Source organism: Lithobates pipiens, unplaced genomic scaffold (genome assembly GCF_037356315.1).
Source record: "Lithobates pipiens isolate NorthernLeopardFrog02 unplaced genomic scaffold, aLitPip1_a1.2 Scaffold_16, whole genome shotgun sequence".
NCBI lineage: Eukaryota > Metazoa > Chordata > Amphibia > Anura > Ranidae > Lithobates > Lithobates pipiens.
In genome coordinates, this window is record NW_027507748.1 from 281,688,030 (window position 1) to 281,703,894 (window position 15,865).

Below are 15,865 nucleotides of genomic sequence, written 5' to 3' on the forward strand. Positions count from 1 at the left end.
CAGAATGGTGCTCTGCCTTGTTTACATAGGCAGATCACCATTCTGCCTGTATCACGCATGATTGCCAGGAGCCAGCAGACAGTGAGTCGCATGCGCCTCAGACCCAGAAAAGCAGAATGATGTCCAGGTAAGTAATTTTACCTGTAGGAGCCACCACCCCACAGTACATGTACATGGGGCAGTGGGCAAGTGGATAAAACCACTTGCCGACCACCCTATAGCAGTTTTACTCCTACAGGGCTGTGGCTGTGTGCGCAGAATTACACACACACACACATATATATATATATATATATATATATATATATATATATATATAATGCACAGTGGGAGCCAATCAGTGGGTACAGCAGACTCAATGCCTGCCACCACCCACCGATCATTTTGTACACAGGCATGTAAACAAGGCAGATTGCTTGTTCTTTCAGTAGGGAAGGCATGGAATCTGGATCCATGCCTTCCCCTAGTAAAAGCACCTCCCACACAGTGCACAAACACTGGCTAGGAACGGTTAACCCTTTGATCGCCCATGATGTTAACCCCCTCCCAGCCAGTGTCATTGGTACAGTGACAGTGCATATTTTTTGCATTGTTTACTGTATTAGTGTCGCTGGATCCCAAATTAGTGTCAGTGTCTGATTTGTCTACTGCATAATTGCAGTCCCGCTATAAGTCGCTGATCATTTCCATTAGTAAATAAATACAAATTCCATAAATATATCCCATAGTTTGTATATGCTATAACTTTTGCATAAACCAATCAATTTACGCTTATTGGGATTTTTTTTATACCAAAAAAATGTAGCAGAAAAAATATTGGCCTAAATTGATGAAGAAATTCAATTTTTTTTTTATTGCATAGGTTTTATAGCAGAAAAAGAAAGCTCTGTTTGTGAGGACAAAAGGACATAAGTGTTGTTTTGGTACAGTGTTGAACAACGCAATTGTCAGTTAAAGTAACACAGTGCCCTATCGCAAAAAATGGCCTGGTCCTGAAGGAAGTACATTTTCCGGAGCTGAAGTGGTTAAAACGAACGATGTTATTAGTAGATGCCAGCCTCTTCCTTTCCCCAGTCTCTATGGTCGGTCCCCTCCAGCAGCATTAGCAGTTGGCCCTCCAATGACATTTGCACCTCATATCGCTCATTTGCCATCCTATTTTAAGCTCATCTGTTAACATTTATTAAGATTATTTATCTAAGATTTTGCAAAATCTTGCAGGATCTTAGGAAGAAAGACTTTAATGTCACATGGTGAGAAGGCAGTTCAGAACCAAGATCTCCCTGTACGGCACCTTTGATGTAGCCTTTCCAGGGTGCAGATGACCATTTAGAAATGTGATCTCTCTGGAAGGCACTGGTGATGTAGCCCTGGATGTCACCAGTACTTCATTACACCAGGAAGTGGGGGTTAAAAAGGGAGGCTTACATTTAAAGCTTTGAATTTTGACGTCACATCATGCTCCACTGAATTTTTGGTTTGAGGGGAGGGGGTCCACTTTAATTGTGGAGCTCCAACTCCTTTCCTATACTTACCTTCTATTCACTCTGTTCTATTCAGCAAGAGAGCAGTAAAGTACCTGCTACTTCTGTATACGAGTAAGCATGCAGCTCCTTTCTCTTCCTTCCACAATACATTAGCAGGTGCCTGAGCAGACAGTCATCAGGCCTGAGTGTTGTCATATGGGAATGGGTGGAAAAAAAAAACCCTGTGTAAGCTCAAGTCGCTTTGGTCAAAACGTTTTTACTTTTTCTCTTCACTCCAATGACTAAAAAGAGCAGCGTGAAAGTAAGTGTGTATGAGCAGTAAGGAGATTGGGCAATTATTGCTTTTTCCTGCAAGTAAGTGCATGTGAAACTGCATCAAAATGCATGGAGAGATAGGTTTCATTGTCATTTGCAGTGGAACTGCATAAAGAAAATCCATCCCTACCCCCGCAGCATCGCCTTATACCTACCTGAGCCCAATCTTGTTCCAGCGCTCTGCATAAGAGCAGCATCTGGTCCAAATGCAGCCATAGGAACTAGTTGCTCCTGCTGTCAATCACACACAATGAGGCGGGAGCGGGGTGGGTCTGAGCAGCACTCTGTGTGTAAATGGGCACACTGAGCAGGGCTTGCTATGAAGGCACTCAACAGGGATGAGAGTTGGTGAGGGACCTGAGAAAAGGAGGACCGGATCTGCTCTGGGCAAAACCACTGCACAGAGCAGGTAAGTATGACAGGTTAGTTATTAAAAAAAAAAAAAAAAGAAATCCCTTTACAATAACTTTAAGTTCTGTACAATACTGTAATTTTTACCTTTGTTTTGCTCCAGAAGACATGGGAATGCATTTATTATCTGCAAAAAAGATTTACACATTGATAAGCATTGTGTTTCCTCTCCTTTCTTTAGCTAGATTACAGAATGCGGAACAGCAGAAATTGCAGATGCAGATACAGATCAATAGTTTACAAAGTAAGTTTCCAGTAATTTGTACCCCTATTTAATATTCATTTTAGGTAATTGATTATGTTGTGTCCTGAAGCTGATCTTGGGCAGATCTAGGTGCCTGATGCTCTCCATTCTTAGCCACAACGTTGCAGATTTGCCATCCAAATACCTCAGTATTTAGAAAGGTACTCCGGGGAATTCATAAAGTGTGTCTAAGACTCTTTTTAGAATTCCATTGTGCTTGCGCACAACAAATGTTGGCACATGTGAAATTCTCATGTTGGAAACAGCTACATAAATTTGAGACAAACGCCACAGTATGTGGAGGCACATGGAGGTAAAGTGTCCGCCCTCCACACATCCGAGTTCCTCATCTGCTGCTGCACCTGTCACATGAACAGCACAGCAACTGAAGATTTTTTTAAGCTGGGTGGGTGGAGCCTGATAGGTATTCAGAGTCTAGTTCACCTATCAGGTCTGCTCCCCTTACAATTAACAGCAGGCAGTGGGCGGTTCTTAGACAGCCTGCTATTGGCTACAGAATCCACTCACTGCCTGCCGTTGATCACAAGGAGAGAGCGGACCTGATAGGGAACTGATGTCTCAGCTTCCCCGCCAGGCTCTGCCCACCGTCAGTGTCACTGGGTGCTAGGAAGCTGTCAGTTGTAAAGTTGACAGCATCATTAATAACCGGGACAGGTGAATAGGAGGTAGCCCTGCTAGACAGGCTTGCCTAATTACTTCCAGTTTTGTTATCTATGAACTGGAAGTTATTCTTTTTTATTCGGTGCAGTCATTTTACAAAGTGGCACCATCAAGAACTAACTGAACCTGACACATGTTTTGGCAGAGCTACCAAAACCAGTAGCAGGATGTTTGAAATCTGGCACAGGACCCTTTACAAGGCCATATTGCTAGTACACAGCATTAATGATTTTTGTTTTTTATTTCTCTGACTGTTTTTGTCAGCTTGAAAATTCAAATGCAGCCCTTGAATCCAAAGCTAACACTGTCACTTTTCTATAGGAGAGCCACAGCTCTCACACCCACAGTGCTAGAGTTAATGAAGTAACCTTGTCCAGTGTCGGGTTATCCTAGTGCAGGGATCTGCAATTAGGGGACCTCCAGCTGTTGCAAAACTACAAGTCCCATCATGCCTCTGCCTTTGGGTGTCATGCTTGTGGCTGTCAGATTCTTGCTATGCCTCATGGGATTTGTAGTTCTGCAACAGCTGGAGGTCCGCTAATTGCATATCTCTGTCCTAGAGCCACACAGACGTTCCTGGAAAGAAGATGGTAATGGTAGAGATATATTGATATATTGTTTTGTTTTTCTGACAGATAGGTTAACTGTATGCAGGCACATAGCATTATATGAAGATCTCATCTGACATGAATAATTCAAGAGATATGAATGTTATGTAAAAAAATATCCTAAAAATCTGACAATTTAAAGAGTAATCAAATCCAGGTTCAAAAGGGTAGCTCAACCAAAAAATTGTCTACCAAAGACCACTTGATGTAGTTAAAACACAAAATGTATTCTGGAGTTTAAAAAAAAATCACAATGGGGGCTGATGGCACCCAGCTGGAAAGGTACATGTATATATTCTGTCTTCAGCCATTCATTGAGAAATTGCAGTTCACCCATACCTAGCTGTATTTATTTCAGTTTAGTCCGGTATTCTGTACGTGTCAAATCATGTAGGTGTACCATTTTTGTTTAAATCGGCGGCTTAATGACAAAAGACTTACCCAGTTTGGTTATGTCTTTGCATGCCATAGGGTCAGCGTACATGGTACAATTAAGTTTATATTTATCAATACTATGTCCTGACTTTTTTTTTCAATTAAGTTTTTGCAGAAAAACCCTGAGGGGGAATTTGGGAATCTTTGCGGTCATTATACTACACATATTTAATGAAACTATATAGAAGTAGGGATAGTACATAAATGCTAATATCAAGCGCTCATTGAAAACTGATAGATATTAGAAAGTAGTTTGTATAATTATATGTTTGTCTAATTAATTAACATAATTTATTCTAAGAAGAACTTATTCTAAGAATCGATTGATCAACTTAGGTACAATGAGCCTGCCTGATTTTAGATTTAATTGGCATTAACAGCAGTTATACCAGCAAAGATGGCTTCCCCCAACCCCCCATCAGGAGAACACAAATGGCTCAGTGGAAGGGATTCCCCCATCAACCCTGACTGGCAACCCAAGGCTGCAAGAAAGAAATTTGCTCCGTCTGTGGCCAGCCTTAGATGGACTCGACCAATAAATTAAAGCCAAACTCTGCTAACTGCTTCCTAAGAAAATACAGTAACAACTTTTTCTTCCTTTCTGGATAAAGATTTTACTAAATTAATAAAAGTTGACCATTGTAAGCACCCCTGGCAGTGTTAAATGGCTGACTGACACTTTTCTTGGACATCTTTGTCTGTTATAATAAATTGAAAAATAACAGACTTACTGGCCTGCAGTAAAATAAAGGAAAAAAAGAAACAAATGCAGCTGCCACATCTAAGAACTGATAAACCTACAGTATATTAGATTTTTGAGGTTAAGTTTAATACGCATTTAGCTGCTGCACTTGATGTCACTGCATTTTTGTATTCCCAGCAAGCATGTACTATGTTTGCCATTAGAAGTTACTAGAGAAAAAAAACAATGTGAATTTAAGAGGATCAGATTTTCAAAAGTCCCTTTTGAGTCTCTTCACTAGCTGTGATACCCAACATTTTTTCATCAGAAATCTGCATTACTCAGATGATTGCACAGTATCTTTCTAGGTGTATCCTGACCGTTATAGGTGATATAACTTCATTAATTGTTCATGTTTAGATTTGTCGCCTTTATAGAAGATGACCTGTGTTTGCTAAGGCTTATCTATATAGGAACTCGCCTAATTTCTCTCTAGTGAGCCCCTATCAAAATTGCACTGGATATTAGGCAAGCTCTACTTTCAGAATCAGGATAATGTATTTAGGGCCAGTACACTTAGGTGTCAAGAGGGGGCGCTGTAGTACATATTCTTACTGAGCTGCATTGTGACTAGTTGGCCCAATATAAAATGATGCATTGTGTTAGGTAAAACTGGAATTTGTTTACAGCCTCCTTTGGCATAGTTAGGGGTTAGACAACTGGCCCAACGCAACCTCCAACATACTGAACACTGGATGATTGTTCGCATCCAGAGTTTGTATGAGGCTTATGTGAAGGATTTACTCTGACTTGCGTCCCCAAATAGATAAATGCCTTTAAAGTGTTACTAAACCCACAACAGTCAAATCAGTCTGTATATGCAGCATATCATGCTTGTTCTACTCACTGTGGAACTTAAGGGGTTAATCCTCTGCATTGTGTAAAAAGACTGCCTGATTCTGTATGCATAGATCCTCCCCCTCCTGCACTGTCTATCTGGGGAAGGCCAGCTAACACAGGCAGAGTAGCCAACCTGCACATGCTCAGTTGTGTCTTTTATGCTGGAGAGAACTTTTACTTGTTGAGCTGAACTAGCCAGGTCACATGATATTGGCATCACACATGTGGGCATGTATACAGGCTGCAGTGGAAATCTCCTCCTTCCTGAACTGTCAGCACTGAGGAAACTGTAGTTTATCACTGACTGTGGTATACAGATCATCAAAAAAGGTATATATTGGCAGTCTTTTAGTGTAAAAAGAAAATGTATAAGCTGTGGGCACTGTGAGGGGGCAGATTAACTAACTATTTTTCATATTACTGAGTTTAGTAACACTTTAACGCTAACCATGCAATCTTTTCTTTGTTTTTTCATTTTTCTTACTAAGGTAGCTCGTTGCACTCTAAAATATTTAGTAGAACATATTATTGTTTAGTTATAAACATATACAGATTACATACCAATTTGCCAAGTGAAAGTGACTGCACATGCATTCTGAATGGGGAAAAATGGCTATTTACTGTACTGGTTGAATGTTTTTCCAAGTATTTACAATATAAAATACTGCAATTGCCCACTAAATGGAACTTTGTACGATATTTCGTGCCATCCAGTGGTCAGATGGTATTTTTGTTTAAATTAATGAAATACATTCAACCAGCACAGGAAATAGCCTAACAACATGTTTTTTTGTTTTCGTTTTACCCTCTTTGCACGAAACTAATGTACATTCACTTTCACTGGGCAAATTGCAATGCAAATTTTTATATTTATACCCCTAAGTATTACATATCTCAATATGTACAATTTATATCTACCAACAATCATGTAGTACAAGGGCCTGTGTGATTACAAACAAATTCAATGGTTTATATAGGTAAGCTATCACACTATGCAGTTTTGGGGAATCAAAAAGAGATTGTACACAATTTGTATAGTCAGCATGTATGTCCAGCTTTAAGCACAGAAGTCACACTCTGTATGACCCTGGCAAATCACAATCTTGGTTATGACGGTTTAGCATATTATGCAAGTGATTTTAACTAGCAAAATGAACATAGCTACATTCTCATATTATAATTTGGCTAACCATACAGTTTTCCAATTTTAAATGAGATTTGGCATTTCAGTCTAAATGGAAAAATGTTTTTCTTCTTTGCCCAGAGGGACTTTCAGCATTGGAGCAAAGCAGTTCAAAAGTTACATCAAAAACAAAAATATTGCACTTGCGGGAAACACCAGATGGAGCAGTGCAGAATGACCGCCTTCAGTTTATTATGGAGAAACTAACATCAAAAGAAGAAGAAGTAAATACTTTTATTGGTCTATGATTACTTTTCTTCTGCTTGCTTTTCTAGAAGTCTCTTGAATTGTTTAACTGCCGCTGTAAACTGATTAGTAGTTAAGAGTTCTATTTTTTTCAAAATTTCTAATGAACTATCATTTGTTTCACCAAACGGCTTCTAGACGTGTATTGGCAGGCTGTGCTTTGAAAGAAAAAGCTTAAAGTGATTATAAAGTCTTGCTTTTTTTTTTTTCAATAAAAATAAACACGGCATACTTGTTGCAGTGGATTTGCACAGATCAGCCCTGATCCTCCTCTTCTCGGGTACCTTTTCTGTACTCCTGGCCCCTCCCTCCTGGTGAGTGCTCCCACAGCAAGCAGTTTGCTATTAGGGCACCCAAGCTGAGTTACAGCTCCCTGTGTCCATTCAGACATGGATCTACGGCCCGGCCCTGCCCCTCTCTCTCCTGATTGGTTGACTGACTTTGACAGCAGCGAGAGCCAATGGTGCCGCTGCTGTGCCTCGGCCAATCAGAAAGGGGAGTCCAGAACGGCAAAGACATTCGTGGACAGAGATGGACCTCAGGAAAGTATTAGGGGGGCTGCTGCACACAGAAGGCTTTTTATCTTAATGTACAGAATGCATTAAGATAATGAACCTTCTGCCTTTATAACTCCTTTAAAAAGATTTTGGCATAGTGTCCAAGCTAGCGAAGTACACTGTGCTAAAGGCCAAACACAAATTGTAATGTACAGTAACTATAATTCACTAGTATATCCCACTATATTGAACCAAGGTGCTTTCAAACAAGAGGTGATAATAGACAGAGAGATATCCACCTGTCCTTGGTATGACTAGCTTCTATCCTAAGGCCGACCAAAGAGTCGAAAACTGAGCATTTTATCGTGCCATCATTTGTTTCCTTTTTCAAAACAAAATCCAGCACGTTGGATCAGGCATTTTCGAGAGCAACACAAAAATTGCATGTCACAACTGGCACACTAATGATGTGAAGAACGAACGACCAAGAATTTTCGACTCATCTATTGCCTTCTCAAGTGTGACTTGGCTAATGACACACCACTAGTAAAAAAAATTCTACCTTCTCTGTGGTGAAGGGCAAGACCAGCCTGTCTGAACCTGCCTTATTGCAGAGAGCACATGACCACATGCCTAGGCTTCTGGTCATAAGACCACCTTATAAATAAGCCTTGTAGAAATTTTCAAGGAAAAGCATATCAGAACTTCTGCCTATGAGGCCTCATTCACATGATAGTACTTGGACATACATCCGGGTGAAGGGCTGTGTTTACCAGCACAAGATGCAAAGGTGTTCCGTGCACCTGAATGCAAGCAGTCAGTCATGTCTGTTGGGACACAGAGGCTGCTCCCAATTTGGCATCCATGTGGATGCAGGTGCGTGTCCCTGAACACAGAAAGTGTGAGTTTGGGGACACACTTCCGCAACTGTGTCCATGCAGCCTTCTGCATCCAAATATATCTGAATGGGATTACCTACAAGCAGATGCACAGCCTGCCTATGCATCCCGAGTGGGCAATCATGGCTCTATTACAGGTACTTACATAGCACCATCAGTTTACACATATATATATATATATATATATATTGTACATTCACATCATTCCCTGCCCTCAAGGCGCTTACAGGCTAAGGTCCCTAAATCACATTCATACATATACATACTAGGGCCAATTTAGACCAAAACCAATTTACCTACCAGGAGTGTGAAAGGAAACAGGAGTACCCGGAGGAAACTCACGCATGGGCACAGAGAGAACCTGCAAAATCCAGGCAGGTAGTGTTGTGGCTCTTTTACACAGATGTATGCTTGTACACCTGTGAGAATGAGGCCTTACATGCTATAATCTTTGGAGCAAGACTGTTAGTGTAGCTTTATATTAATATTTAATGATAATGCTTTTGTGTGTGTGTCAGTGTACAGGTTTAAAGGCAGAAGTTGATTTAATTACTGAAGAATACAAGTCATGTCAACGAAAACTGCAACAGTGCAGGGAGGAACTGAAGGGAAATCACAGACGGAAACCCAAGGTATTCTTATATCTCCAAAGGAAAGCATTGTGTTTAATTGCTAGTGATGAGGTTATGTCACTGTTTTTAAGAAATCAGATGCCGGAGAGACAGATTAGAGGTTTTTTATTTTATTTTATTTATTTTTTTATTCTATATAAATAGTACCTGCATGCAAATTCATATAGTAGGGATGATTGCTAAGTATGCAAAAGTTCTGTATAAGCTCATTTATGTGCCTGGGGTTTACTTGAGTCATAGCCCCATGCTCCCTTTTAGTAATGTGTTGTCAAGAAGTAAGGCTGACCATACATTATACAATTTTATTGTAGATTTACCAAAACCATATAATAGGAGGTCAAAACGTTAAACACTTCCAATTTGTATTCGATCAGGCAGACCCTTGCACTACATAGTTGAAGGTAATCTAAAGGAAATTGAATAAGAAATTTGTATAATGTATGGCCAGCCTAAGTGTGGAAATCAGGCCCTTTCTTAGAGGGAGGATCATGCAAGAAGCAATCCTAATTTAAGACCCTGGTTTCCAAAAATGTAGTCGAGAGGTTTGTATAATTCACATTACAGTCCCCTCCCGACTTGATAATATGCCTGAAGTAGCTCCTCATCAGTGGATCAGTGCAGACAAGATGGGAATTTCTGCTTGGAGGGCTGGTGGGCTGAATCATCTCAATGGAATCAGCTCCACGATGGAGTCTGACTTTTCCTGAAATAGGTATGTAGATCTTAGAACTCCGATACTGAGATTTTACTGCAAGCATAAACCAGATTTTAGATGCCGTTGGGCAATACCATCTTCTGTAAACTAAAACTAGCAGGGGCTTTTTCAAGCCACAAGAAACAGAATATGGAACGAAAGTAATGGATATGTAGATTGTGAAGAGGAGAAAAGTAGTGTTTAGAAGTCTATGGGGGTTATTTACTAAAACTGGAGGGTGCAAAAATCTGCTGCAGCTGTGCATGGTAGCCAATCACCTTCCAGGTTTTATTGTTAAAGCTTAATTGAACAAGCTGAAGTTAGAAACTGGCTACAATGCACAGCTGCCCCAGCTTCTGAATGCTCTGGTTTTTGTAAATCTCCCCCTAGATGTCTGTTAAGCAGTGCATCTCAAACTTTGTGTTATGGTACCCGTATACACGGCCGTTTCAAGTGCTGCCAACCATCTTACTAAAAATAAGACTGAATAAGTCAAGGTAACTTACCAACAATGGTTTCCATCTATACCGGTAATAGAAGATAAAAGTTAATAGGCTACCTTGACCTGTTCAGTCATTTCTGCAGACAAGCACTGGTTGAATGTCATGGAGAGAAAGCTATAATGGCCTGATGAAATCCTTACAGAGGTGGACTGACTGCGCTCCTGCACAGAGAGTCTTCCCAACACTAATGCAGAATGAAATCCTTTAATTTCATTGGGTGTAGTGTAAAAGTTACAATTACTTACGCATTTCAGAAACTCCCCTTAGCAACCTTGCTCTGTTCAGTCATTTCTGCACACAAGCATTGATTGAGGCTGGTTTCACACTAGTGTGAATTGAATGAGGGTTTCCTTGCATCCAATTCCCATGACAGGAGATTATGATCGGTGTTCATTGGAGCCGGTTCACACCTTTCCGTGGCGGCTGCGGAGTGAATTGCACAGGAGTCCTGTGAGTCTTTCGTCCCTGAAATGGAAAACAGGGATGCACCGGACCCCTGCTGTGAGCCACATGCAATCTTAGTGTGAACCCAGCCTGAAAGTATTTGCTATCAAATATTGCAAAGGCCAGCTTTAAACTCAATACAGGATTCAGCCACAGCCTTCTGGTCAATGCTACAGCCACATTTGAAGTGTTAACAGAAGGTATTGCTGTATAAATAATTCTAATGAAATCCATGTTCCAGGGTTCTAACATTTCCCTCTTGTAGCAAAGCTAGGGTTAGGTTTGAATTTAGAATTTAAAAAAAAGTGGAATTGAAAAGAAAAATACAATAATTAGAAAACTCTACATTTCTTTCTTGTAACTGGCCTTATTTTTAAAGGCCTCAAATAATCGGAAGTTGTACCATCTTACAAATTCAACAGAGTAATAATGTGTAGCTGTCAGTACAACTAGATCTGTCTACAAAAGTGAATTATGAGCTGGTATTGTTGGAAATGAAAAGTTATCATGACAACCGAATTCTCGTATCTCATGCTTTTTAAACTTCTTTCTTTCTACAGAGACGCTGTTCGTGTTGGATACCAGTCTTGGTGATAGTATTTGCTGCAGTAACTGCATACCTTTTCTCTCCTGAAATGGGACATTTCCCACAATGACTTAGGACGACTACCTCGAGTTTGTTATAGCAACTAGTTCTTTGTTTACTTTTTTTGTTACATTTGTATTCAACATTTAAAGCAATGTTAACAATTGTGCCATTTAAATGTATATTGGATAGAAACTTTTCCATTTAAATATATAAAAAAAATAAAAAAAAAGATGTTTGGTATTTTGATTTCAAATAAATATGGTAATCTCTTAGACCCCTTTCATACTGGGTCATTTTTCAGGCACTATAAATAGCGCCTGCAAACAGACCTGAAACAGCCGCTGCTGTGTCTCCAGTGTGAAAGCCCCGAGGGCTTTGGAGCACTGTAGTGGTGCGCTAGCAGGACGGTAAAAAAAAAGTCCTGCTAGCAGCATCTTTGGAGCAGTGCTGCCGAATAGAGCCGCAAATCCAATGGTAAAGCGTCGCTAAAAATAGCAGCGCTTTACTGCCGACGCACCTCCCAGTGTGAAAGGGGCCTTACATTCCTGCTGAAGAGTAACTAACTAGGTGCATCTGCAAAATAAGATGCAGTTATTCATCTATGTTAGCTTCCCTTGCCCCCAGCTAATTTTCTTCTATATGCATAAAGTTATTTGATGGGTTTGTAAACACAAAACAATGAACTTCTCTTATTTGGTAAATATACCAATAAAAAAAAATGTATTCTTTCCTGCCAGCTGATAACTGCCTATGCTGCACTCTTATCAATGACATTGTTTTTAGCTTTCTCTGAGGACTGCTGAACCCTGCCCCCTTACAGAGAAGTGGAGGGGTGTGTTCTGTAGTCTGTCCTATGATCAATACCGTAGACACAATCCCTGGAATTCATGAAGACTGCTACAGATATTGTCTCACATGCATTCTAAAAGTGGCACTTTTAGAACACGTGAGACATTTTCAGAAAATCTATCACCAGGGTCTCTCTCTGTACGCAAAAATAGAGTTGGCCCTAATTACTTCCACTGTTGTAGGATATGAACTGTCAGTATTTCAGTTAACTACCTGAATTTGGCACACAAGTCACTATTAGAACCAAAAACATTGCAGATGCTTCATTTGAATTTGGCACAACAAGCGGGATTAACGCCAGAGAAGTGGCAGAGCAGAATTATTTTATGGAGAGTGGGCATAGTTCCTCTAGGACAGAAAGTGAGTTCCTGACAGGATTGGCAGTTAAAAATGAAAGCGACGCCTTGAAAAAAAAAAACTGTACTGGGGTCCAGTGCATTATACCATGTTCCAGTGCAGAATGTTTTGAAGAAAAAAAAAAAAAAAACTACCAGACTGCCTGTAGTGTGAACTGGCCCTAAAGCTGAATTCCAGTTTTTCTTTTTTTTGGCCCAATGAAAGTATGCATATTCAATAGCTGGCAGATCCCTGTGGAGACAATAAACCACTGAAGTAGCTACTGTCTCATGCAGAGCGGCTGCCCTGCTGCTGCTGCCAAGTAACCACATGGAGTCACTTGCTCCACATAGGCACCATTTAGAACACTTTGTATTTTCTCAGTGAATTCAAAGCATTCTGATTGTTTGAGGTGGAGATAATGAAGTCACTGCCCCCACCTCATCCAATCATAGAGCGCCTTGTATTCATTGAAAACATGTTACATGGTCTCTGAATGGCGACTGTGCCAAGTGAGCAACCCCATGTGCTTACTATGCAGCAGGGCAGCCGCTCAGCAGTGGATATGGAAGAAAGGGAAGATTGCTGTAGTAGTAGTAGTAGTAGCAGCAGCACCAACCCCTACTACAGTGCATCTCCACTTACACAATAAAAGATGCAAAAAATAAACAAGAGCAGTGATCTATACATATTAAACTTAGCACATCCCTTCTGCTAAAGCCTGTTAGTGGAGTAACCCATTGTAGAACAATTTTTAGAACTGGTCTAGTTTAGCAGAACTGTAAAGACAAGCTTTTTGCAACTAAAACTGTACATAAAAGGGTTTATATTAGAGGTCGACCGATAAATCGGACGATATTTGGCATTTTTTTTATTAATCGGCATCGGCCGATTGTGCTGATAAAAAAGCCGATTACATGTTCAGCACAACTTGCAAAAGACTTCTGTAATAGAAGTCAATATAAGTTGCCTGAAGACATCAGTGAAGGACTTTCCTCCTCTCTGGGCAGGCTGCCAAGAAAAGAACAAAGTGATGCAATGTTTCTTCTTCAATGGGCTGAACATGTGTAGAAGTTCTCAGTTTAACCATTTAAAGACTAAATCTTTTCTGACACTTGTTGCTTACAAGTAAAAATTCTGTATTTTAGAAAATCACTCAGAAGCCCCAAAAATTATATATATTTTTTTAGCAGAGACCCTAGGGAATAAAATAGTGGTTGTTGCAATATTTTATGTGACGCGGTATTTGCGCAGAGGTCTTTTAAGCGCAAGTTAGCCACTTTTTTTTCGTCCAAAGTTTTGAGTACCTGTTTTTGTGTATTTAATAATTTTTTTTTTTTTTATCTAAATTATACATACAGGTGAACTGATTGGAGGTTTGTTTTGTTTAATAAATGTGTAAGAAATTTTCTGCATTACTTATTAAGGCTGCTTTCACACTGGATCGGGCAGGCGTTGACGGTAAAACGCTGCAAGTTTTAGCAGCGATTTACCGTCATTTTAGCCCCACTATTCGGCTGCTATCGGGGCAGTGAAGCACTGCTGCAAAATCGCATCGCATTGCATGTGCTTCAGCAGTGGTGACCATTCATTTCAATGGGCAGGAGTGGTGGAGGAGCGGTTTACACCACTCCAAAGATGCTGCTTGCAGGATTTTTTTTTTTTTTTACGTCCTGCCAGCGCATCTCCTCATTGTGAAAGCACTCGGGCTTTCACACAGACTGCAGGGGAGCCGTTTTGAAGGCAATTTACAGGCGCTATTTAGCCCAAAATCACCTGAAAAACGCCCCAGTGTGAAAGGTGTCCAACTTAGATTTTATGAGATGAAGGGGGGGAAAAAAAAAGGAAAAAAAAAAATTTAAAAAAAAAAAATCGGCCTAAGATATTGGCCCAAAAAAAAAAAAAAAAAAATCGGCATCATATATCGGCCATCGGCCGCCACGATTTCTAAATATCGGCCTCGGCTAGAGAAAAACCCATATCGGTCGACCTCTAGTTTATATAGCACCAAATATATTACAGTATTACATAAGTGGGAAGGTGAAAAATGACATATCCGTAGTTAAAATTCATGAAAGGCACAAGCAAATAATATTGTCAAATATTTACATATTACTCGTATTTGCATTAAAAAATGAATACACTGAAAAAAAGCGTACCTTGTTTTAAAACCTTGCCCCGACCTAACCTCAACTCCCCTTCCACAGATGCCCATTTACCTTGTTCCATCCACTGCAGCTCCACTGTTTGTTTACATGTGGTGCCACCCAATTTTGCTGCCCTGGCATGCACCTGCTCATTACACCCCAACCACTGTTATGTTGCATTATTGCACATATGTTAAGGCAGCCCTTCCAATAAGAACGTAAATTTATTTTATTGGGATTTTATGTGATGGACAAACACTATGGGGGTTATTTACCAAAGGAAAATCCACTTTGCACAGCAAGTGCACTTGGAAGTAAAGTCGATTTAGATCCGAGGGGGACATGCAAGGAAAATAAAAAAACAACATATTAGCTTGCACATGATTGGATGATAAAATCAGCAGAGCTTCCACTCATTTCAGATCTACCCCTCAGATTTAGAGCGACTGAACTTCCAAGAGCACTTGCAGTGCAAAGTGGATTTGCCTTTTCGTAAATATATGTGTCACATAATTGTGAAGTGGAAGGAAAAAGATTCATGTTTTTCACATTTATTTGTAAAAAAATAAAATTAAAAAGTGTGCCGTGCATTTGTATTCAGCCCCCCTGAATCATTACTTTATAGAACCACCTGTCATTGCAATTACAGCTGTAAGACCTCATCTGGAATATGCAGTTCAGTTTTGGCCACCAGTTCTCAAAGTAGATCAGGAACTGGAGAAAGTGCAGAGATGGGCAACCAAACTAATAAGATTCATGGAGGAGCTCAACTATGAGGAAAGATTAGAGGAACTGAATTTGTTCTCTCTTGAGGAGAGTAAGGGGGCCATATAGTGAACTTGGTGTTGAGTTATTCACTTTAAGGTCATCACAGAGGAAAAGGGGGGAACGCTACATCTGGAGGAAAAAAGATTTCATCTCCAACTACGAAAAAGTTTCTTCACTGTAAGAGCTGTGAAAATGTGGAATAGACTCCCGCCAAAGGTGGTTCTGGCCAGCTTAGTAGCTTTAAAAAAGGCCAGGATTCTTTCATAAATCTACATAATATAACTGGGTACTAGCATTTATAGGTAAAGTTGATCC

General features: G+C 40.1%; 1 protein-coding gene across 5 annotated transcripts in view; it reads left to right on the plus strand.

Moving 5' to 3' along the window:
• The window catches only part of TRAF3IP3 (TRAF3 interacting protein 3), a 143,833-nt gene extending 131,647 nt beyond the window's left edge, over nucleotides 1-12,186 (plus strand). For all 5 annotated transcript variants that reach the window (XM_077481513.1, XM_077481512.1, XM_077481515.1 and 2 more), the window contains exons 12-15: nucleotides 2,395-2,457; nucleotides 7,028-7,170; nucleotides 9,107-9,220; nucleotides 11,422-12,186. In XM_077481513.1, coding sequence (XP_077337639.1) covers nucleotides 2,395-2,457; nucleotides 7,028-7,170; nucleotides 9,107-9,220; nucleotides 11,422-11,517 — 416 coding nt within the window. In that variant the 3' untranslated portion in view covers nucleotides 11,518-12,186. The remainder of the gene's footprint in view (nucleotides 1-2,394; nucleotides 2,458-7,027; nucleotides 7,171-9,106; nucleotides 9,221-11,421) is intronic.
• The last annotated feature ends 3,679 nt before the right edge of the window (nucleotides 12,187-15,865 follow it).